The sequence below is a fragment of the Dreissena polymorpha genome, chromosome 12, assembly GCF_020536995.1.
Source record: "Dreissena polymorpha isolate Duluth1 chromosome 12, UMN_Dpol_1.0, whole genome shotgun sequence".
NCBI classification, from domain to species: Eukaryota; Metazoa; Mollusca; class Bivalvia; order Myida; family Dreissenidae; genus Dreissena; species Dreissena polymorpha.
The window spans coordinates 20,424,516-20,451,046 of NC_068366.1; the positions used below are offsets into that span (position 1 = coordinate 20,424,516).

At 35.7% G+C, this 26,531-nt stretch overlaps 1 protein-coding gene and 1 non-coding gene across 27 annotated transcripts in view; one reads left to right on the plus strand and one right to left on the minus strand.

The window, feature by feature from the left end:
- The window catches only part of LOC127853932 (androglobin-like), a 171,806-nt gene that overhangs the window by 110,613 nt on the left and 34,662 nt on the right, over positions 1-26,531 (minus strand). For 6 of the 26 annotated variants that reach the window (XM_052388773.1, XM_052388776.1, XM_052388772.1 and 3 more), the window contains exons 1-2: positions 3,131-3,480; positions 1,322-1,879 (exon numbers count right to left, since the gene is read on the minus strand). The exons of 4 other annotated variants lie outside the window; for them this stretch is intronic. In XM_052388773.1, coding sequence (XP_052244733.1) covers positions 1,322-1,656 — 335 coding nt within the window. In that variant the 5' untranslated portion in view covers positions 1,657-1,879; positions 3,131-3,480. Of the gene's footprint in view, positions 1-1,321; positions 1,913-3,130; positions 3,482-17,180; positions 17,699-26,531 lie in introns of those variants that run through there. 16 more of the 26 variants (XM_052388774.1, XM_052388784.1, XM_052388779.1 and 13 more) reach the window with 7 other exon arrangements.
- On the plus strand, positions 20,982-21,054 carry Trnav-uac (transfer RNA valine (anticodon UAC)). The gene has a single exon. It is a non-coding gene; the product is annotated as a tRNA-Val (tRNA).

The following is a 26,531-nucleotide window of genomic DNA, read 5'->3' on the forward strand; positions in this document are numbered from 1 at the left end:
CCAGAAGTTGTTAAATATTCAATTTAATAGTGACATTTGATGACATTTTATTTATAAAATTGATTTATTGTGAAAACAGAATACAATGGTCGTTTTGAAGCCTAACTTCACCATCATGACAAAATACATTGAACATAATGTTCGCCTACAGGACTAGAAGAGCTAAGGGAAACTACTGTATTTTTTGTGCAAGTGATTTTTAGAAGTTTTCTCCCTTGGACAAAAATGCATCTAGGCAATCGTGACTACATTTTGTTTCAAAAGTCGTCGGAACCGTAAGCGCAGGTGCCACGGCGGCGGTTAAAACCGTAGCCGGCCCGCGAGAGAAGAGCAGGTGCCACGGCGGCGGTTAAAACCGTAGCCGGCCCGCGAGAGTACAGGTGCCACGGCGGCGGTTAAAACCGTAGCCGGCCCGCGAGAGAAGAGTGGCGGCGGTTAAAACCGTAGCCGGCCCGCGAGAGAAGAGTTTTTTCTGTGTCTGTACTAAATTAACCAACGACTAAAGAAAAGCAAATTTGCATCTGATATTGTGTATGTCTAGATTTACTAGTGTTATGGATTAAGATAACCTCAAAGACCAGATAGATATATTTTTGAGACGCGGTTTAACGGCTTTATTAAGATTCGGGATATGATTATCAAGGCTATAATTTGACTGCTGTAAAAACACTTAAGCAACTAATTAAGTAATGCTGTTACGGTTACGCTTATACGGTGTCTGATTGTAACACAATAGCGCAAAAACACAGAAGTCGCAGGCTCGATACCTATAAGCCCAAACACACGCATTTGTTTTCCCGTTTTGTTTTATGTTAAAACCATGCGCAGTATATTATATACTTCACATCGTGCACTAAAAGATCTTTATTTTGCACAATCTCCCACGATCTCTCATTAATTAGACCATTAACAGAAAATACGCTTCTTGAAAATTCCAATTATCAAATCATGATAAACAGGAACTAAGCATTCCAAACTTCTAATATTCCACATATAGTATAAGATCATCCGAAAACGGTTCAATAACTTTTCTTGTATACCACAGTAAAAGAAAACAAAGCAAACAAGGAAAAACTGTAAGCAGGCACTAAAAATTATTTGAGAAGTTGGCAACGCGGAATTAGCACAAACAGCGTTTCTAAGCGAATATTTTGACGATGTTACGTTATAAAGCAACCTGACTTTGATTTAATCTTAAAATCTATTATCCAGCATAAATGGCTACATATTATTTAATAACTGACCGGAACAGGAAATATCTTACATTTATGACATGTATTATGCAACAAACCCGGATTCTACATATTTTAATGAATATCACCTCTCGCGCTCAACAGCGAACGCGCCATCTAATGTCGACGCACTGTCGTCTCTAGTGATACCCGCAATGGATCCGGTGCGAGAGTCACGTGCCGCGCGCGCTGCCAAGGTCACGATGACCTCCTCCTCGTGGTCCGGAATGGACGGGTATAGTCTCTCTGTCCTATAGAACACGTCGCCTTCTTTGAGCTCCGTCAGTGCGGCTAGGCGGCTGGTCAAGTTGTTCCCGAGGGTTCCGTCCTTCAGGGAGACTCTTTTCGCACCCTTATTAGCGGCGTCGGCAATAGAACCCCGCCGGAGAGCGGTGACGTTCGCGTGCGATGACCGGCGGCTCATAACGGCTGAGAACTCTTGTTACGTACACTTAAATCCTAATTGTGTGTATGTTCTGGATAGCATTAAATCATATTCTCATTAGAACTCATTTAAAGGTTCTTCGTAACCTTGTGTCACTATAAAGTTGTATCAATTGACGGGTGTGATGGTTCTGTTTTCAAAGTAATAATAACTGCTGCTAAAGTTACACGAACTTAGACAAAATCCACAATGAATGATCACACTGTAAACCAAGATAAGTGACAACGCTGTATTGCTATTTAAAACAGATACAAAAATATATCCCCGATCACAAAACTACTCGTAATATACGTTGCAACCACTCGTTAACCCATTTATGCCTAGCGTCTAGAAAAAAGGTCTTGGCAAACAGCGTAGACCCAGATGAGACGCCGCATGATGCGGCGTCTCAACTGGGTCTGCGCTGTTTGCTTAAAGGAATTTCTGTAAGAAATATTCTAAATATAGAAATAAATATACTAGACATCCCTAATTTTGGAAATAAATTGATCCAATTTAGAAGGACGGGAGAGTCCACTAGGCATAAATGGGTTAATCTTCCCTTCAACAACAGCCGTGTCGTTTTAACGTTCACATACCCTGATTAAGAGAAGGAAACGAATCTAGTCCATTGTCCAGTGGTTATAATTAATATCATTAATAAAACACGAGTTCCGACGAAAGCCGTTGAACTAATATTGTGAAAAACGAAGAGAAAGTTCGCACTGATTTCAATTTTTAGGAGATAAATAAATGCGCATCATCCGCTTATTTAAATGAATAGAATTGTTCAAAGTCGAAACGAGGCGCTTTTCCCAAGTGACCAGTTTATTGACGGCGTTTAATTACAAAAAGTAGCCTCGAGTTCAATGATTTAAACTGTACTGAGTCAATATTTGCTAGTTATGAATAATTATCAAACAACGTTGTAGGTACTCTTGTTTGCATTTCTTGTCACAACTATTGGGAGGTCGGTTTAAACGATGAATTATCAAAAGTCCGTTTGTTATTGATAATCAATGATTCTTTTTTTCTGATAATGAAAGGGTTGGAATATTAAATATTTACTCGCATAGACGTCGGAAAGTGAGATTCGTAATTGGCATTTCAAGACGCGTTAAACTTTATAACTGTCATTCAGGATACTAGTCTCTATGTTTGGTTTTGAGTTTCCAACAATTTATGTAAAAATACAATTAACCCATTTATGCCTAGCGTCTAGAAAAAAGGTCTTTGGCAAACAGCGTAGAACCAGTTGAGACGCCGCATGATGTTTGCTAAAAGGAATTTCTGTAAATAATATTCTAAATATTCTAAATATAGAAATTAATATACTAGACATCCCTTCTTTTGGAAATAATTTGATGCAATTTAGAAGAATGGGAGAGTCCACTAGGCTTAAATGGGTTAATTTCAGTATAATGACCAATCAGCGCTGCAATATGTGAAAATCATGTATACTTCATGCACATACATTTATCATCGAGAATTGCGGCAACACCAACACGCAACTTTTGTTGCACTGTATAGAAATTCTTAACCGTGTCTGCAACGAGTTGTTGTAGGTCTTTTAATACACAAAACGTTTCAGAAATCCGAACACTTTAGTATGGAACACACGCAAACGTAAAGCTCACACTTTTTGTTAGCAAAATCCCGCACAAATCCCTCAAATTATGGCAGCTTTTATTTTCATCACTTAACTTTCAAGACAAGTATTTATCTCGTTGACTACGATGCTCGGATGTCTTCGCCTAGAAGGTCTTGAGCAAACTTTAGCAACTAATAAAATTTCGCACGTTTTGAACGGATTGAACTTTATAGGAAAGTTTATCATTCTCAATAGCAAGCGTTGATTGAAATCATTGTCAATATCAATGAATTCTGACATCGCGAAGACTTCCCCGAAGGCCATTTTAGTTTACTTTAGCCTTATTCCAAATCATCAAGTTTCATCGACCCAAGATATGAAAGATAAGATATTTACTAACGTATGACATTTAATGAAGTCGAATTATCCGTCTAAATACTGTTTCAATTTAGAAAACATGGCTTAAATGAAGCAATCGAAATATGTATTTTCAACTAGTCGGCAAAACACAACTGAATGGTATTTCTCGAACTTTGTAATGAAATGTGTCTTCGCGTTTAACCAAATGCACAATCTTATACGCATATCAAAAACACGCATTAAAATGCTGCGTTTATGCATTGCCCTGACGTCAAAACGTAAAGTTTAAGCTCAGATTGTCATTTCGGCCGGCGTGTTCGAACCGCAAGTGACAGTTAAAATTTAAGTTTATTATGGTCCTTCATAACGAAGACAGAGGCAAGGCATTGAAAGCAACGTGGATACACTGCATAGGTTGATATTTTGTCAGTCAGCAAAGACGTTCGGAATATTCCTATGAATTCGGCTGGTGCTGGTCCTGACGGAAATCAATATTTAATAATTGAATACAAGTATGATCATGATGTCTACGGTCTATCTGTATAACGCACAGAAGAAGACTCGCATTCTTTTTACATCCAGTTGTTGTCAGAGAATGGGATTACAACTCCCGACGGGAGTCAATTGAAGTTTGATTTATTTTATCTTGTCGGTGTCAACTCTAGAGTAAAAGGAAACACTTGCGCATGCACATTATGACATTTTGTTAACGCAAATTTCTGAAAGCGACAATTGCGATATTTGACGCGAAATGATTAGTCACACTCAGAGCGACCGCCCACCCCCTAGATCGCGCGAACTGTTTTGAAATATACAATATTTATACGATACTTGTACAGTACCATTTCCTACAGGATATTATTCATACAAACATTTTATCGATAACAATAAATCCAAAATGAATCACACAAAAATAATTTTCAGCTGCAGAAACAATAACGTCATCCACAAGTATATCGACGATGTCAATAACACATAAACAAAAAATTACTGCGTTACAAATGTTACACACATCTAGATATATAACGATTAACGAATAAAGAAAGATAGACCCCCCGTATGCCTTCTCCACTGTATTTAATAAATCAATATTTTCCTAACTTCACATTATTTAATAATTAAAATTGTAAATACGGTACTGTTGCTTTGCTATTCTCTATCGCAAATACACTCAATTAAGATACAAAGTTATTCCCACAGGATGTTTTTGCATTGAAAAGAAACAGTTGTATTGGACAATTCACATAATAACCGTTGAAAGTTCTCTGACAAAGCGTCTATAGAATATTTAACCCTTGTTATGCACAATTAATACAGCTATTAAAATTTTAGAAGGACTGTCACAATTCTCAAGTCTACATTTACGACGGACAAATCAAAACCTGTAATCGTTAGTGTGTTTTTCATTGAATCCCTCGTATTAAGTTTTCAATAGATAATAATCTTCGTGGTACTTGATTTGAATGATTTCAAATGGGGGAACAAGGTTAACCGATCGTTGCAGATACAATACTGTATTTCATTCCATTTCGATATTTTTCCTGATACATGTACTTTTATTAGCAGTTTCAAAACAAGAAGCTTACAAAAGTCAGTTCGCTCGTTGTTAGGACATACAGTTGATAGCGCAATTGTTTAGTAAACGCATACCCGTCACACGACCATCCGTTGAAGGATGGAGGCAATGATCTTTGGGAGCGGGGGGTGGGGGGGGGGGGGTACAGTTTACGTTACATCAAGTTCAAGCATATAATGAATAGTAATTCGCTTGTTCGTTCGTTTTGTCATAAATACGTTTCTCGCACATGTGAGCCGCGATATAACTGGCCAGTCCATATTAATATTTTCAATTTTAAAAAGATCGTATAGTCTATTCTTATAGAAAATTAATTTTGATGGCGACTACCCGTTTACAATTGTCCGAAATTTTCTATGTACAGATATTCAAATTATTATAGGGCGTGCGATGTTATTCATGGGATTGTGTTATCCCAAGCCTTGAAAATAATTAAAAATTGGCATAATTCTGAAAAAATAGTCGTAACCAAATTGTTTAATAAACGATAAGATACACGTTAAGTTGTTCAGTTTCTTACTATAACTGAAACCGTCTTAGCATGCACTATTCGTGGACATACATGTGTATGCCTCAATGTCCTGCAAGTTGAAACATTATAACCGAGCTTCTCAACACTGCTACTTTGACAACGGGTGAACGATACTTTATAAAGCCATAATCTTGCTCTATGCAAACAGATGTATCACCTGAGTCCGATGGTAAAACTCAATTACCACACAAAGCCCAGTGTCTACACTGACAGTTTACGAACGTTTATTCTCTGTGGCACAAAGCGCGATCTCAACGATCACCATTGGTTTTGCCGACGAGTAAGATGTTCTGCTATGCACTTGGATACAAAAGGGACTTATTGCGTGTGCGGTTAGTGTCGTCCAAGATTAGCCTGTACAGTCCGCAAGGCTTATCAGGGATAAAGCTTTTCGCTTTAACTGCATTTTCGCTAAGAGAAAATTTTAAGGACAAAATACTATTATAGCGGAAAGAGTCATCCACGATAAGCCTGTGTGGAATGCATAGGCTAATATGAGACGAAATTTTACGCACACGCATTAAGCCCCGTTTTACCAGAGCGCGGCTCCAATGTCTCTGGTGATTGAAGTTTACATTAACATTGTAGCACATGGTCTATGAACGGTTCTGAAATGTTCAAGACGTTTTCCTCTTTTCAAGGTACGCAACTCGTCTTATCACACATACATTCGCGTTCGAGCAGCCTCCCTTGCACAATATTTTGTTATACGCATCTTGTTCCTTATGTTTGATGTGAGATTTGTAACTAAGTACATGTGTACAGTACACATCTGAAAAACTCTCTCACGCTGATTCATTCTACTAAAATAAGATGCGTGTATGTCAACAACGTTCTGCATTACTGAATGCATATCTTGAAAACACAGAACGGTTCTTTGTTCTATGATGTTCGTTACCAACAAAGTGTGTGCATCTTCTGAAGTAACCTCAAATTGGCATGAAACGCCTTCGGTTTGATAGTATAATTTACATTTCTGTCAATGACCGAAAACAAACGACCATAGAGAGATATTTTAAATTTCAATTGGATTTCTTTAGCATATAGAATATATTTAAACTAACCTGCATTTCGAAGTACACTAATCGGCTTTATGAGGCTAAACTTCATGTCAGATTAATGGCTCCAGACACATACACAACAACCATATACAATATACTCAACATAATCCTCCACAGACCACCTACATTAGTACCAGGGCACATTAACTCATTAATGCCTAGTGGATTCTCCCATCCTTCTAAATTGGATCAATTTATTTACAAAATTAGGGATGTCTTGTATATTTATTTCTATATTTAGAATTTTTCTTACAGAAATTCCTTTAAACAAACAGCGCAGACCCTGATGAGACGCCGCATCATGCGGCGTCTCATCTGGGTCTACGCTTTTTGCCAATGCCTTTTTTTCTAGACGCTAGGCATAAATGGGTTAAGGTCTCATTTGGCACTCTGGGAACTGAGACAAAACGCAACTGCCGTTTACAATTGACGGACGCGAACAACTTGACCAACTCTTCCACTTCCGCTCCAGACAAATACACATCACCCACATACAATTTACTCAACAAAATCGACCACAGATCACCATCACAAGTTCCACGGCACATTAACCCATTTATTCCATCCTTCTAAATTGGATCAATTTATTTCCAAAATTAGGGATGTCTAGTACATTTATTTCTATATTTAGAATATTTCTAACAAAAATTCCCGTAAGCAAACAGCGCAGACCCTGATGAGACGCCGCATCATGCGGCGTCTCATCTGGGTCTACGCTGTTTGCCAAGGCCTTTTTTCTAGACGCTAGGCATAAATGGTTAATGTCTCATTGGTCATCGTGCACTGATTTATTGGGATCAAAAACAATCTTCTTTGGCGAATACCCGGACAGCCGGGGTAAATTTTACCTAATTAGGCTCAAAATTAATTACTTTTCAATGAAAGGTCACAGGGGTAGGTCGGTACTAAATGACGTCGTGACGACGCAGGGACGACCTGTAAATAAACTCTCGAATACACGTCATATTAATGGGTCTTCGTAAGTGACCTTACATTTTGATCCCAAACTTGCGGTTTAGGGAAGAAAATCAGAAATTACATTTCTTAAGTTAATAAGGGACATGATTCTGATATGTTTTAATGGTCACAATTACGCACTTAATTAAGATCCAAAATAAATTGTTTGAAATTTTAATTCAATATATTTCGAAGATATAGTAATGTATAGTCGTAATATGCATTGTTTAAATTGAACTGTTTTTAATACAGGACAAAAACACCTTTATTCTACTAAATTACAAGTCAGAGATATGGAATACATATGTGACCTTACATAATTAAATAGAAGACATGTAAGTGAAGTTTAGAATGGATATCCGATGTAGTAACAGAGCTGTTTAACTGCAACTACATCATCATTCGGCTTAATTGCAGGTCGGTGTTAAGGTAAGTGACTCAGCACAATCATATCGAACACTTGCATGAAGTTTCAATTGGATTCATGTATTAGAAAGTGAGATATGGAATTGATGCACCTAAACCTTAACCATAACATTACATAGACGGCGACGAAGTATGATAGCTCGAACTACCGGTATATGATGACCTGTCGAGCTAACTATCTTTTACAGGATTCCACAGCATATGAATCATTTATGAATTACAGTTGAAGTTGTTGCAACCTAAATAATTAAACGCTAATAACTGATTTTAAGACGGAAAACTTTCCAATAATACTTTTAAATTGTTGACCATCATTTAAAATAATGTCAAGTTAAAGTTTACAATTTTTCTAATATACCTTGATGTCGGACGCTGCGAACCGGAAGGTGGTCGCGATGCGGTGCGTTCCGAGCCTCCACTTCCTATTCGGAGTTTACTGTTGCTTCTACTCATCAGCCGGCGATTTGCCGACGGGGAGGATGCCGCCGGCATAATATTTGTTGTTGTCGCCGTCGTCGACATAGACAGTGTGCGCAAAAAATGAAGTCGAGTTATAGCTCTTCAACGGGTACAGTATTCTATTCGTTGTTACACACCTATTTTAGGTAATTTGTCTTCATGATATTTTTGCGAATAATATGAACTCACTATTTCCGAACAACTAACTTCTCAAAACCAGAATGGATCTTGGCTAGATTTGAAATGAGATGCACTGAAATCAATAAACAGTTTCCTTTCAAAAAGAATTTACAATCGGAAACTTCTTTTCCAAACAACATATTGTTTTATCCATTTGTCACACCTAGATAAACATCATCGAGGTCTCGCTATGTAGCCATATCGTCTAGGGAATCAATAACAAACATTCATTATAGGGATATAAATTCCACTAAACAACAAAACGCGTCGGAAAATAATGGTCGGACAACGCGCGAAAACACCTGCATCTGCGGAGATATTGCAGACGAACCGGATGTTAGCGTTCCGGGAAAACTGAGTTTACCTAAAAAGGCCGATCAAACGCGACATAATCGGGAAACTGTTACAGGTATTAACCACACAATTATAACCTTAGCACGTCGCCACAGACCCCAACCCAATTTCCATTTAAAGCTGGCCTGTGTTTTACAAAAATCACTATTTCATTCTCACTAATTCGATTACTATAACTAATAGTGAAACCCAGATTGTTATAGTGGCGAAAATTAATAGCTATTTATTATACACATATATTAACACTTTATAATGTTCAGGGGTAAATAGCCCGTTTATATGACTTATAATGAAGATCGTACATGCATATCCACATAAGTCCGTAATGTGCACTTCTGTATACGCACGACCCAAAACAGGCTTGTTAAAGGTTCGTACGCGACACTTTACGTACGTGACGGTTCCTAACGTGCAAAGCAATTATATTCCGTCAACGTTTAGACACCTTCCCACGCACTGCTTGGACGTTTATCGTTTTCACTGTGATTTAATTATAAATACCAGGTAAGCAAACATAGTCCATGATAATCTTTACGGTACCGCACATCTCGATGGCAACAACATCAACAACAATAACAGCAGCAGCAACAATTACAGCAGCAACGACAACAGAGCGACACTCCAGAGCACACATCGGACGTTATTTTGTATTCAGAACACAAACAGTTCACCGTCCATTAAACGACCAAACTAGAAAACAATGAAAAGTTTTCTTCTGCCTCGACGTACACACGACAAACGCCCTTGTTTAATTAACCTCTCCAAAAGGCGAAAATGGCCATCAATTTTTATCTCGATACACAGTCCTGGTGCTGTAATTCAAACACATCTCACCAGAAACTAAATATTTGATGGGTTTATTATAAAAGCAAACAAGTCTCCATTCAGATTTATACTCGACCAATTTGTTACGACAGTCTCAAAGCACGAAGGAAATTACTTCGCGGAAGACGTGAAACATAAATCATAACATTTTAACCCAGTTTACATAGTATTCTATGAATGGATAAAACTTCTTACGAACAAAATGTCATCGTCATTCTGTCTTATTGCTTTTTGTATAATAGCTTGATCCATTCCATCCATGTTGTTACACACCAAGCCGTTAAATATTGTCATATCATCACAATAAATTAAAAATAATGCCAATGCTTTATCATAAGGAAAATACTTCATAGTTCTAAGGGTTTTGAAATTTGTTTTTCTTATTCGTTATTGTCTGTACATCACTGTTATGCCAAAAGAATGATAAAAGTAAAAAATTCACAGTTTTATGCCAAAGTTATCTTGATAGTATTAGTTCTCATTCCACTATTGTTTAATAAAATACACAAACAATTTCTATACTAAAATAGTGTCAACTAAAAACAACAACTTGTTTTCCCCAAGACGGATTGAGTAACACATTAAAACACATCCACCCTCTTTAAACCATCCAGAAGACTAAAATACTGTCTTTGTGATACAAAACACAACTGGTATTTATAATATATGCAGAAATGAGCAATACTTTTTATTGAAACCCGGAAATGAATTTTACTTATTAGCTGGCTTTATACAAAACTATTGCTGACTAACTCTAATGTAATGAGTATTTCTGGCTATTATAATGTTTCTTTGAGTGTTAGATACTTAGAGCGATTATCATGGTAATAATTAACACGGAGAATCTGTAAGTTAGCTAAAAATGTATCGCATACGGCATAAAGCAGGTGAGCAAAATTGGTCGATGATGTTTAAATAAGGTTCAACGCAATACCTACAATTTCAGTCACAAATGTCACTTTCCCTATAATAAATTGTTTTAATATATGCGCAAGACTTTTGTGTACTACAAATTTCGCCATATTTTTATTCAGTGAAACTAATGTCTTCTGACAGGATAATCTTTACTAAGTGTACAAGAAAGGTAATTGCAACTAAAGCAGGGGTAGTGAAACATTGTTAAAAGTGAATGCCGTCAGGTGGATCAACCGGTCATACGAAAACTATAAGTTGCACGAATAAAAACGGAACCTGGTTTTCAACAATATAAAATCTTTCGAGAAAATGTTCCAACGTTTTTCGATACTTATGTACAATTACATTTTTATGTTCAATTCCCCAGTTCGATCAATCTCCCAGTCTCAAACATCTGTAAATAAACCTCGTTCATTGGCAAGCAAATGATTTGATCTGATAATGTACACCTAACAACAATGATGAAAAGTAAAAACGTTTGCCTCATTTTCTTGACCAATATCCCGGAGTGTACAGATAACTATCGTATCAAAAATGCAACTTACGTTTATCTTTTTTAAGAATAATTATTTCTGAGCACCAACTTCTATGATTAGTAAGTTTCAGTTATTCTATTAAATTCATGTCAATTACCCACGTGTTGTTTATTTGAGGAACATATTGAATATGCATGTTTGCATGTAGAGATGTAACATTTCAGTCGTAACTTAAAGCATTTTTAAATCTTTGATATGGCCGGACCTCGGTACTAGATATGCATACTGGTTCAATAGCACATTGCAAGATAATCGGAGAGCCGAAATCGCGTTTCCTTAAGTACATGTCATAAATAAACTTTAAATCCATGTGCACTAGAAATCAAATATTGAAAAAGCACTTACTTTTAATTGACGAAAGTTAAGGGTACTAAAAATCGAAGAAAATTTACGTTTTAAATTACAATGCGGCAATACATGCAAAATTAATTACCATTCAAGATGATCGGTACAACTGCGGTATATCCCCAACGTTGCATGATATAACCAATTTAAATATAGCTTAAGTTAAATAAAAACAACAACAATTACATTAAAAAGTCTGTACATGACAATTAACAAACTAACAATAACTTAAAATCAGAGCACTGCAGTTTTGAACATGCGTCAAACACCAATGATATTTCGAGACTCGTCGAGCCTATAGGGACGCAACCTGTACTTACAGATTTTTTCCTATCTGTAGACTTTTTCGACGTCCTCCCGACTGACGTGTAGGTGTTGGTGACGTGCTTACCATAACACGCGGAGATGCAAATGGAAGAACGACGTCTTCCGCCGTTCGACGACGTCACAGTTCGTGTCGTCATTATTGCGTCAGAAATAGACTCCTTTTTATTCACTTTTAATTACAACATCGCCGAAGTAAATCTTGGTAGCAATAACAATTACGTTACGTTGCAAATCATCAGTAATAAATGAGAAAAATAGCGAATAATCGAATCGTGTTGCCACTAGCTTTCCATATTAAATATACAACTGTTTGAAGACGAAAAGCAAACAATAATGTTGTATATTATTTAGAAAAACCATTACGCCAACAACAGCTCAATACACCTAACACCACACTTTAAAAGTCCATCAGATTATCATATGCAATCTAAACATGACAATCTCGCAAAATACAAAAGGCAAGTCGGGCAGTGATCTGCGGATTTGCATTGTTAATACGTTTATCGACCATTAAATAATAAAACATTTTGACTTTGATAATCATTATTCCAGAATTCAAAAGAGGGTATTATGTTATTAACAAGACTTAACTATTTCCGCCTCGATATCTTCAATCAACAACAAACTCTCCACTGTGCGAGTTCACCTTCATAGCATTGGATTTGTCATTATAAAATCGGTATGCGGAAACGTACCGTGTTCCGTTCCAAATGAATCGTTTTTTAAACCCCGAAAACGAAGTTATTGAAGGTATCTTAGTATCTTAAGATAGGTTTCAAGTCTCGTTCCTGTTTCGGTTTCCTTCAATTTAGCCGCGCGCTGCGAAAACGGGGCTAAATGCGTGTGCGTAAAGTGCTGTCCCAGATAAGCATATGCAGTAAGAACAGGCCAATTAAGGACCACACTTTCACTCGAAACAGTATTTTCGTGTATAAAAGACTTCTTTTCATATATTTTTTCCATAAAAGCGGAAATAGTCTTCCCTTTTTAGCCTAGATATGCAGTGGCTAATCTGGGACGAAACTTTACGCAAATGCATTAAGCCCCGTTTTCCCAGAGTGTGGCTAAATTTAATACAAATGTGATTGTCTAAATTAGACTTACATTTTGAAGAGATTTAATTAACTTGTTTTGCTCTGGTACACACCCCATCGATGGAAGACGAGTTTTGCATCAAACCTGTTCAATTCATAATATAATATTGATGTTTTAATAAGGTGAAACAACCTATTGATCGCAACTGCAATTTCTCGAAACACCCAAATCTAAACAATATAAGGACGTTATGCCCTGGTGCTGTGTAAAAGATACTTCACAACGGTCAATATAATGCCCTTTCGACTGTCAGATGGGACCTCAGCTTTGTATACCACATACAGCCCCTTCAAGCCAACTAACACGTCTGTTTAGAGTTAAAGTGTATGAGAACGAATTCTGGTGTATTGAGTTAAAGTTCACTCTGTGAACGATGCCACTGTGTCCGTGAAATCATCTTGATAATGCGCCTTTGTGTGCAATATTAAGACAATATCAAATGCTATTCAAGACTTTGGTATTCTAACTATAACATAATTATAGTCAATAAAAAGTACCCGGCTTTTGTTTAAGACATTCGCTAACATGTTGCTTGAGTGCACTGCCTACCAAATGAACAGCTGTCTTTACTAGAGCTTGAGTGCACTGCCTACCAAATGAACAGCTGTCTTTACTAGAGCTTGAGTGCACTGCCTACCAAATGAACAGCTGTCTTTACTAGAGCTTGAGTGCACTGCCTGCCAAATGAACAGCTGTCTTTACTAGAGCTTGAGTGCACTGCCTACCAAATGAACAGCTGTCTTTACTAGAGCTTGAGTGCACTTCCTACCAAATGAACAGCTGTCTTTACTGGAGCTTGAGTGCACTGCCTACCAAATGAACAGCTGTCTTTACTAGAGCTTGAGTGCACTGCCTACCAAATGAACAGCTGTCTTTACTAGAGCTTGAGTGCACTGCCTACCAAATGAACAGCTGTCTTTACTAGAGCTTGAGTGCACTGCCTACCAAATGAACAGCTGTCTTTACTAGAGCTTGAGTGCACTGCCTACCAAATGAACAGCTGTCTTTACTAGAGCTTGAGTGCACTGCCTACCAAATGAACAGCTGTCTTTACTAGAGCTTGAGTGCACTGCCTACCAAATGAACAGCTGTCTTTACTAGAGCTTGAGTGCACTGCCTACCAAATGAACAGCAGTCTTTACTAGAGCTTGAGTGCACTGCCTACCAAATGAACAGCTGTCTTTACTAGAGCTTGAGTGCACTGCCTACCAAATGAACAGCTGTCTTTACTAGAGCTTGAGTGCACTGCCTACCAAATGAACAGCTGTCTTTACTAGAGCTTGAGTGCACTGCCTACCAAATGAACAGCTGTCTTTACTAGAGTTTGCACTCGCAATGTCCAGGATCCATAATAAAGCTAACTTCAGGAACTTTTCATGAGCTCGGTGATTCAGATTGTTGGCCTAAGTATGTGTTTGGGCTCACGGATACACAATCATAGGTCTGTGGCGTCAGTCTGTGCCATAAGCACATAAGTGGCTTTGAAAGATCAAGTGGTCTTGACGGTGACTTTTAGAATCGTAAGAGCTTCGAAAATGCGTTCATGTACAATATGCACTTAATCCGCCTTGAAGTGCAATCACGTGAAAATATGTTGACTTCGGATATTTATATATAAATTTAAGTATTTATCGAAGGGCTTAGTCTATTTATGAAATATCGAATGCCATGATTTACTGTATTGATTGGAGGTATGGTTGAAGTGTAAGAAATACTGTTCAATCTTTAGTTCTTAATTCTTTAATGTTATCCGCGATAGCCGGAATCATCGCTTTTCATTAAGTTGCGAGTGCAAATTTAAAGTATGTCATCAAAAGCAAATATTTTTATATAAGGCTTAACACGATCGTGAATACAACAACAACAACAACAGCCCACTTTTCAACAACAACAGAAACGACAAGTATCACGTTTGTGGGAAATTATTAATTCAATTTGAACCATGAATAATCTCAATAGAATCATACATTTTTTTTTCTTTTTCATACAAAATAAAGCTGAAAATTATCTATCAAAATATACCGGTTGACATAAGTATTGTTACACTCTTTTTTTAAATATTTGGTTATTTTATCTTTGAAGTTCTGCAAATTACTTATTTTACTGATATTGATTTGTCGTAACCTCTGATAAACTCAACATTTCAAAATAATGTTCAATAAAAATTGCCACATACTATAAACAGATGGTAATGTCATGGGGCTAGAAATAACGGCTGATGTGTACAAAACGAATATCCACAAAATTCGAAGTAAGGGACATAATTATAAGACAGAACTATTACTCAGTGAAAGTACGGTTGTTTCCCATGTAACGGAATAATACTACTGAAACAAACGTAGCTATGTGCATTTGTTGCAACATAAATAAAACTGATCTCGCGCTAATTCTAAACGTCTACCAACCAACTAAGATTTTGCTAATGTCAATTTATATATGCATTTTATATAATTTGTTCGGAAGACAATCGCTATCGATGAGCATAAATGTATTTATGGGCCCTAACTTCAAAAAAGTACATGCATATCATTGGAAAATGCCGTTAATGCACTGAGAACATAGCGAAGAACATAGCGAAGATAGTGCGGACATAACAATTACAGCATTTTTTTCAACAGCGTAGGCATAGTATATGTTAAAAGCGGTTTGAATAGAGAGAACATTAAAAAAATGAAAAGAATGATACGAACATGTTGGGCTTATTGAACACGTTAAGGTAGAAGAACAAAAACATATCAACAAAGTCGATTTGAAATACAGTTGTCGTCTTGTAACAATACAGATTTTGATGATATACGTGGACATCTCAAAATATATGTCCGCTTCTTCTTTTGAATGTGAAAGGAAACAGATGATGTTGTTCGTTGCAATCGGTGCGAGGCTATGAATGCCACAAGGAACATGTAGTTAACTATATTTGGTGTTAAGCTTTGGAAAATTCGATTTCCAGTGATGCCCATAACAATTTCACTGACTCTTACGCTAATTAAAGTGAGATCATGAACATTTCGATGTCATATAGTGTTAGTAATGTGGACATGTAAACATATGAGCGATATAACGATCATTATATACGATGCCATTTACTGTCGTTAATGCGGAACTATTAACATTTCATTTATTAACAAGTGATAGTCACTATCTTTTGAGTGAGACTATGAACTCTTTGATGTCATGTACTGTCACTAATGCGGAACTAAGAACATTTCATCGATATTTACGCTCTTTTTTGTAAGATTATGAAAACTTTGATGTAATTCACTTTGATTGATGCGGAACTATAAACATTTCACTGATTTACATGCTTACGTGTGCAAAGCTATGAACACTTCGGTGTAATTCAATGCTATTGATGCGAAACTATAAACATGTAAATGACGCTAAAAGTATAGCATGTATATTTATTATGTTTATAAGTTTTAACATCAATCCTATGACACTTACGCAAGAGTAATACATATCAACACTGGCATCGACATATACTAAAAAGAGGCGTGTTTTTTAAATTGTAAATATAACGCTGACTTAATAAAACGTTCATACATTTTGCTATAGCAAAACCGTTCTTACACGGGTAACATCACACATATCGGTGGACAAAACATGACACAACCGATTTCTTGATTGCGCCAACAAGCCCATTTAACTTTTACATCACATTCCACTCTCTTTTAAGCAGGCAATAATTGGTGGTGGCGGTTGTGGTGATGGCAGTAGTAGAAGTAGTAGTAGTAGTAGTAGTAGTAGTAGTAGTAGTAGTAGTAGTAGTAGTAGTAGTAGTAGTAGTAGAAGTAGTAGTAGTAGTAGAAGTAGTAGTAGTAGTAGTAGTAGTAGTAGTAGTAGTAGTAGTAGTAGTAGTAGTAGTAGTAGTAGTAGTAGAAGTAGTAGTAGTAGAAGTAGTGAAAGTAGCTATATGGCTACTAAATAGCCAAAATAGTTAGTAGTAGCGGCTTAGAAGTGACAGTATAAGAAAACTGCGACCGACCTGCGTCCAGCGCTATTGACGGATAAAGTGGACATGGAGCGCTCTTCGGGAATCTTGCCCACTTTCTTGCCTATCAATGTTTTACTCATGGTCCCTTTCTCGGCTTCGATCGTCAATAGATGTTTTCGTACACGTTCTTTGATTCCTCTAATCCAGTCACACGTATACAAGTTCCTCACACAAATAGCTTTAATGCACCATATATCAGCTGTTTATAATGATTGTGGTCAACTACTTAAACGAATATTTTCCATCGCATACACATCCATCGGAGTTCTATTATATCAACAATGTAATTATTATTTTTCTCTAACAAACCAACTCACCACTTGTGTAAACATGCTATTAATAAACGAACAAATTTATAAATCTTAAAGTTCCTTTCACAAAAACCGACGTACACACAGTTGCTCATCGACCCTAAGCAAATGACCGTTTTATTTTATTTACTGGACAATAAGTAAAACACACTGACTGCCATAGAACTATTTAACAATATTAGGGTTTTACCAAAGCTGACATAATTTTCACACCTGATTTCAATAAGCTTACACCTATGTCAAATAGTTAGATATCTAACTTAAAAAAATCAACCATTTCTAAACGCGGATTTAGTACAAACTCTGCACTTTATCGGGAAATTAATCTCTAATCCACCACTTCAAAATGTGACCGCGCACAACAAAGGCAGATCTACGTTTTCAATGATACACGAAATTATTTTTTTCAAGGCTTTATTGATAAGGTTAACGGTTCTATCCCGTCCCATTGAAAGCTGCTTATAATGTACTTTCAAGTTTTCTTTACGGTGCATACCTTTTTACTATGTAGTTAAACCAATTAACTTTCAAAGGTAATGGTGATAATGAATATTTAGAGGTGTATATACCTCTGAAGGCTAAATGGATATTTAGGCGCCTTGGTCATTAAAACAGTCATATAACTTAAATAAATTTGTAAAACTTTCAGCAGAAAAATATTTTCGTGGCCGACAATTATCAGCTTTATATATATTCGTAAGGGCCCCACACATGTTAAATGTCATGGATTCAGTTGTTAGTGCTAGATATTTTATTTTACAACGTAAATATTACTTGAACGCCGGTCTGGTAAAGATATATCCTTTTGTAGGTGTATGTTTCTATTATCTTTTTTAACTTGCAAAATCTATGATATCATACATAGTATAACACATTGATTGAAGGTTTAAGCAGCATAAATGCAATCAATTGAACGAATCTTCTATACAGCCCACCCATCCACGTAAAGTTCCTGCATTGACCATATTACGGACCATTTTATTGCAAATATTTGGATGCCTTTAAGAAAAATATGTCGCTTTATGGCTTATTTTTACATGTGTCGTACTTAAAATTCATAAATATATATGCTTTGGCCAGTTGGGAAACGACTGCCCTCGCATAAGCAATATACATGAATACACCCTTAGCAACATTAACATGAACCCGTCGTTATGCAAAGCTTAAATTGTGATTTGCATTTTAAAATTGGCAAACCAAACTTGTAAATGAACATTTAAATACAGTCTATCGGACGTTTATTTGTTTCCTTAACATTATTTGTAGCTGATATTCTTGTTTAAATACTGGGAACGGTTCTGAAACAAGTCGAAGCAATAACTGAACTAGTTTCTGTTTTACTTAAAACCATTGCTGGATTATTTCCATTCATTTTCCTTGCTATAAAACTCAGCGTAGTACACGATGCAACTCGTTGTAGACTGATGTGGGAAAAAAAACAACGGTCTCCACCATATGCGATTACGACAGTTGGAAACGAATGATGTCCTTTTTTCTTTACATCTTTACAATCTACGCACCACTACCACGTGTATGATTGCGATGTTTTCGATAAAACGACAAACACATCGTGTGACATTAAAGTACATTCTAACATTTCAAGCAAAAATTTGCGATTTATTAATGAAGTCACTTTCCACGCTCTCGGCATTTTGATAACTCATACAATTTCAATAGTTGGACACGCATACCCTACCTTTAAGTTGCCATGTTACATGACACCTATTAATTGTATATAGCATGTTAATAAATAGTCGTGATCGACTGCAGGACCTGTGCCTCATTAAAGTCATCCGTTATGATAATTAGGTTATAAGCTTTGAAACTTGCGAGGAGGCGGGTTACACTTGACTGAAAGGGTCAGAACAAAAATGTTAAAAACCGCAATGGGCTTACATTATTGTCGAGTTCTTTCCAAAATAATGCATAACCTTACTATTTATTGCTTCAATAAATCAATTCATTTGGGACGCTTTTAAGGACAATATGCAGCTATGAGGACCCATAAAGGCTTATTTATTTTTATGAACTTGACGATTTTACATCACATTACTCAAGGATTGGAATAAGTATAGTGTGAACTGCCGGCAACGTAGCACTTACAATAGATACTCTGATATTTAACCCATTTGTGCCTAGTAGACTCTCCCATCCTTCTAAATTGGATAAATTTATTTCCAAAATTAGGGATGTCTAGTATATTTATTCTATATTTAGAATATTTCTTACAGAAATTTCTTTAAGCAAGCAGCGTAAACCCAGATTAGACGCCGCATCATGCGGCGTCTCATCGGGGTCTACGCTGTCTGCCAAGGCCTTTTTTTCTAGGCAAAAATGGGTTAAACACACAGACGGCTTTTCGGGCCGTCAAGGACAAGTCGTCTATTATTTAAGATGCAATCAGTAAGTCGTACAAATGAATACAATTCTGTTTGTTATGTGTGAAATATAACCGAAACCATGTTTGTTTACAACGTGTTTGTCTAGTTTTAATTTTACGGCAGCACTACCACCAATTTGTGTTTGAATTTCAATCGAAAACAAAATCTAAATTGATTAACACAAGTTACATCAAACGAATATTAATTTCAATTATATCAATATCATGTTACTAGCATATGGACAAAGGCTTTCAAAAATGTATTTGTGTTAAGTTTACTTTGGCATTTCATCCGTAAAAAATAGTGAGATATGAATTGAAGCAAGTCTTGTTATATTCTTTCTGATATCCATTTCATACATATATTTCGTCGATACTAAAGGTATTTGAAAAATAAAAGGTCCAGTTTAGGGTCAAACACGATAGCTTCTATGTGTGAAGCAGGCGCGATAACCGCTGAACCTCTGAACTAGCGTACTTCGTATAAGAGTGTCACGCTCTTTTAACAGCGATAGATTTTAATGATCATGTCGTTTCCACTACGTATCCACATATCGTCAATATTTTAATCATGAATAGTTTAAATATGACCACATATTTTCTTCTTCATTTTTCTAGACACGTGTCACATGCATTTCAAAATAATCACTAATTATACACAGCTTTTTACTCCAGGACTCCAGGGGTCAGTGGTTCGAGCCCTGTTCAGGGTTACTTTTGTTATTTTTTACATTTTATTCTTGATTTTTTTTACTGGAGCTTTTTATATCCAATGTTTACATTTATCATAATAAAGCATTTAATGACAAACTTCAATACATGCCAAAATATGTGAAAAAGCCCCTTTAAATATTACCACAGGTTTAAATTTCTTTTTAAGTTGTTCGTGTTTCTTGCAGGGTGTATTGCCTTAAGTTCCACCACAAAAACTAATGGCTCATAATATATATGTAACGAGATTTACCAGTTTGTGATTCACTTATCACGAAACGATAAGTAGTGAGTGCGAGTGCGCATAATCTTTGGTATAATCATTATTATGGCGACATCTTAATTTACGCACATAGATATTAAAGTACATGTACCTCACTGTCAACAGATGGTTCCATAGTGTAGTGGTTATCACGTCTGCTTTACACGCAGAAGGTCCTGGGTTCGAGCCCCAGTGGAACCAGTTTTTTTATTTTACCTTTATTTGAATATTTAATTAGCTTAGTTTATATAGTATTATTGAACGAATATAATGTGGGAATCAGTCAAAGCTATGTAAACTAAAAACAGCCACACACAATGTTTTGCATTCTATTGAAAAAATCGCATTAACGTATATCCTTTCCTACCTTCAGGTAACTTTCAATAATAAGATAAAGTTGAAAGAAAATCCGTACACAAAAAGGACTCTAAATTACGAACAGAACAAAAACCACTTCATCTCGAACATGAAGAGTATCAAATCACCGTTATGTTTTCTTTTCCAATGACAGAACAGTTCTGAAACAACAAGTGGTCATTGTACTCAAAATCAGCGACAATAACCACGTAAAGAAAGGGCCCGGGCATTAGAACAGCGTTTATTGGTTTCGTAAATTCGTAATGTAATTATTATTGCGCTCGCTTCAAAGGTGAGAGGTCCTGGTTTCGATCCCAGTGGAACAATAATTTAATAACCTGACATTTGTAATAACATTTGTAAAAATACCAGTCTTTCTACACGTTTCATATTTATAAAATGAAACTTTCCATATAAATTATCTCTGTTCCATGCACTAACTGCAATGGTCCGTCCGAAAAAAGGACGTTAACCCATTTATTCCTAGCGTCTAGAAAATAGTCATTGGCAAACAGCGTAGACCCAGATGAGACGCCGCATGATGCGGCGTCTCATCAGGATATGCGCTGTTTTCTGAAAGAAATTTCTGTAAGAAATATTCTAAATATAGAAATAAATACACTAGACAACCCTAATTTTGGAAATAAATTGATCCAATTTCAAATGATGGGAGAGTCCACTAGGCATAAATGGGTTAATGCTCAATCCGCCGCAGGACAAGACGATAAATGACTTCTTTTCATTGATTGAAGTAACTTTTGCTAATTATGCATGACATATACAAAGGTACATAAAAAAGAAGCACAATGAACTTAAGGTTTGACAAACTGCAGCAAGTACACATGTCTAAAAGGTAATTAAGCGGAGAACATCTGAAAATCGACATTAGATGGTTAATAAGGGGAATCTTAATTGAGAACATTTCGCTATTTCACGATAACGCTGCTTTAATAATTGGGTTTTTATTGATTAAGCAATACTCATACGTTTCCACTGGTTAAGAAAACGGAAGATAATTGTACGGAATAAACGATAACAAATATTGACTAAGCCAATTAGAGGACGCATACAAAGTTCGCGAACTTCTTACAGGGGGGCGTAGATAAAGGTCGTATAAATACGAATGATTAATAAATTGTGCACGAATACATTGGACCCGTGCTATGTGAAAAAGGGGGCTTAAATGTATGTGCATAAAGTGTCGTCCCATATTAGCATGTGCAGTCCGCAAAGGCTAGTCAGGGACGAGACTTTCCGTCTAAACTGGAGTTTTGCTAAGAAGAGACTTTCTTGAAATGAAAAAAATCATAAAAGCGGAATGTAGCCTGTGCAGACTGCACAGGCTAATCTGGAACGACACTTTACGCACATGTATTAAACCCCCTTTTCACAGAGCACGGCTCAATTCTATCTCTAGTTGTCAAACGGCGTATACACACCGACTTTGAGTGAACCAGTCATAATTATGACATTGACATTAAAACACATACAATATCAACATAATTGCGAACAAAAGGTTACAGTAATTTTGGTTTGATGGCTTTTTAAAACCGGTATAGTTTTTCGTCATTGTATAAATAAAATCTCGTAATTTGTTCGAATCTGCGCGCAAAATAATAACATAAGGAATTGAACAATGAACGCTCGTTTTCTTACAAAAAGGTTAAAATGTGTGGCGTTTAAATACTCGCGTGTATGACGTTTTTAAGCCATGGACAAAATACATAATCTTAATTCGGATACGTTGCTCGATATGAACGGACTGCTACTTGTTCATGATGCACGAGTGATCGCCTTGTAGAAAACAATACTGTACACTTTATTTATAAATTGTTGCATGTCATGTTCATATCGTCGCAATGTTCTTTAGCATTTTGATTGAGAAGATGTCCATAAAAAACGAGGTGGTCATCTTTTATAATATTTGGTATGTTGAGCTTTAAGTTTCACAATCAAAAACAAATAAACTTTAATGTAGTGGCATACAAGAACTGGGTTTTTGAAAATAAGTTTCCTTGTGTACTACTAATGTCTACCCCCATTAAAACTTTGTCAAATGTATGGATAGATATCACGTGACAACGTTCGTTTTCGCGCATGCGCTATACACGGTTTACATTAATTCACAAGTGGCAAATTAAAGTCGTTATCCATTTACATCCTTGTAGTTATTTTCATATTCTGCATAAATTTGGCACATCTTTATAAGGAAGATACACCTTTATGATAGATTGTTTTGTCAATTGCATTGTATTCTATCCGAACAATGTCCGAAGTTTGTTAAAACAGGCACCTCTTTGACAAACACACATTAAACCGCTTATGGAACGTTATATGGAACGTTTATATATATATATATATATATATATATATATATATATATATATATATATATATATATATATATATATATATATATATATATATATATATTTATTTATTTATTTATTTATTTATTCCAGTCTCATCCATATACACATATTTACAAATACATGTATTCTATACAGCCATTCTATAAGAATTATAAGAGACTATTAAACATTAAAACATACTAAAACACACCTCATAATAGTTAAAAGTACGATTATGCTAAGAAACATAGCCAGTGTTCAACAATCTAGCAGAGCATCTTGAAATCTTAAGATATATTGGTTTGATAAAACCGCAACAACTGATTTATACTGTGGCTAATAAAAATATAATAGTAACACTAAAACTTGTTATTTAAACAAGTATGTCAAATCAATTTATACCATCTATTTTAAATCTAGAAATCAAACAGTGGCCATGTTTTATATACATGTAAAATATATATTTACAGTAAAAATCTTATCATTATTAAAATATCTACCCACTAAAATTTTTACTATATAACGTGTTATTTCTCAGTTTCAATATATCACAGCAGGTTTTTGCGAGGACCCTAACAATGTCTGGGTGAGTAAACATGAATACAAATTTAGCATTATCATTCATATCTTGAAAACCAGAGTCTAAAAACTGAGCTTTCTGGTAAATAACATTTCGTATTTGATTATATAAAGGACATACAAGTAAAACATGCATTTCCGTCTCTACTAAGTCCTGACAAAAAGGACATGTTCTTTCAGACACTGGTAAGTTAATGTAACGACCTGTTTCAATTTTAAGTGGTGCTACACCACATCTAAATTTAGACAATGCAGACCTATGACAGAATGGCATTTGTAGTTTACAATAAAGCTCCGTATCATAACTATTCTTAAATAATCTATATGTTCTAAGTTTATTATGGTTTGAGCCATTTACACCCGAGTCTCTATTCAAATCAGTTTGCCACTGAGCAATATGACTATTCATTAGTGCTGTACGTACATCATTTAACATCTTATTTTTACCAAAGGGTAACATTAAATACATATTCAAATCCATAGAACATAGCTTATCTTTTACAATGAAAGGCCAATTTTTGCATCTAGCATTCCCTTTATCTACTGACCAGTTAAATATTTTCTTATTTGTCCTACTGTCATTATACAATAAACATCTATGCCAATGGTTAAAAACAGACTTCCACTGATCTATAATAATTGGTTTCCAACCCATATCACCTTGCACCGCAACATTGGGTGTATATTTACCAGTACCAAGGTAGAACCTCATAGCTCTTTGGTGAATAGCATTTATACATGAAAAGGTTCGAACACCCCACACAGACGAAGCATATGTAATTACTGGTACAACACAAGAATTGTATAGCTTTGTTTATACATCATAGGGTAGACCACCGAATGATTTGTACTTAGCAATTAGAAGCCCTAAGGAACGACCAGCACACTGAGCTACCATCTTAGCTGTAATATTATAATCTAGATGTTCGGCCAGGGTTAAACCAAGATACATATATTTACTAGCATATTCAATTTTATTATCTCCACAACTAAAAACAAAGTAAAGACTTTGGAAATGAATTTGGTCTAAAGTGTACTACATTACTTTTACTAAGTTAATGCCCATTTCATTTCTCACACACCATGTATTTAGCATTGTTAACATATCTTGCAAATCGTTCTCATTCTTAGCAACCAATACAATGTCATCAGCGTATAATAATATGCAAATATTTTCATCGTCAATTTCAATCCCTTTATGCATATTTTTTAACGTATGATCAATACATGAACATGAGGAAATACCCGCAAAAGATAGCCCCAAAAAGGATAAATATTTGTATGCACATTTTTTTTTTACACTCAATAGCATTCGGGCATTCCTCTTGGTTAACAATAAAAACAACAGAAAACAACATCAAATATATCGTTAATACACGAGTCTCTAGACAAAAACAGTTAAATAAATTCGTTTAAATTTCTGTATATTGATAGAACTAATGATATATATGTATAAGGTTTTTCAGCCCGTGTTGAAAGGAGAAAACACTTGCATCAATTTTTATGATTTAGATGCCAAACTTTTTATTTCTGATCCGACTTATTTTAATGTAAAGATATAAATTTAAGCATTTCTGAACCTCATTTAATATTCAGAACAAATATTGAGGTATCGATTTAAGTCAATCAAACCACTCACATCAATGCGAAGTTGCATTCTAATATCAACTCTGAGCATCACATCGTTAGGCCAAACATATTCATTGTGAGGTTTACCGGATTGCCGGGTAGTATGCGTATTCGTGGAGTTCTCTGGGGCAGCATTATATGAGGATCCAGAGTGGGTCCCAGCACTCCAAACTAATTTCTTTTATAAGCTCACGAAAGATGGGGCGCATTTTGAATTACGCATGCAATGTTTATCATTTATTTACTAAAAGACAGAAGAGTATAAATACAAGGACATAGCAGAATCAAAATATGATACGTAGGCCGTAAATTTATATTTCTAATAAACACTCGGTATTGGGCTTGAAGGAAAAGCAAAACTTCGCCCTACAATATAACATACTAATATGAGTCAGCGATATTCCAACCGCGTTATTGTAAAATGAAATAAGTGCAATACTAATATATACTTGAAATAACACTGAAATCATTCGGAAATAATAATAAAATAGTATTATCACAATACAATTCCTTTTATGAAAATTATAAGCATTAATTCGTTGTCAAAGCTCAGTGCTCTTTTGTGCTTCAACCCTTGAACACTTAGATACGTATTTTGACGTCCCTTATAAAGTGACATTTAATTAAAGACCTTTCTTACATGTCTTAAATGTCAAAGGCTTTATTTCCAACCATAAGATACTGATGAGCAGCAAACAGCATAAAACCTGAACTGACTGCGAGTTACCCACAGGGTGTTCTGGTTTTATGCTGTTTGCACAT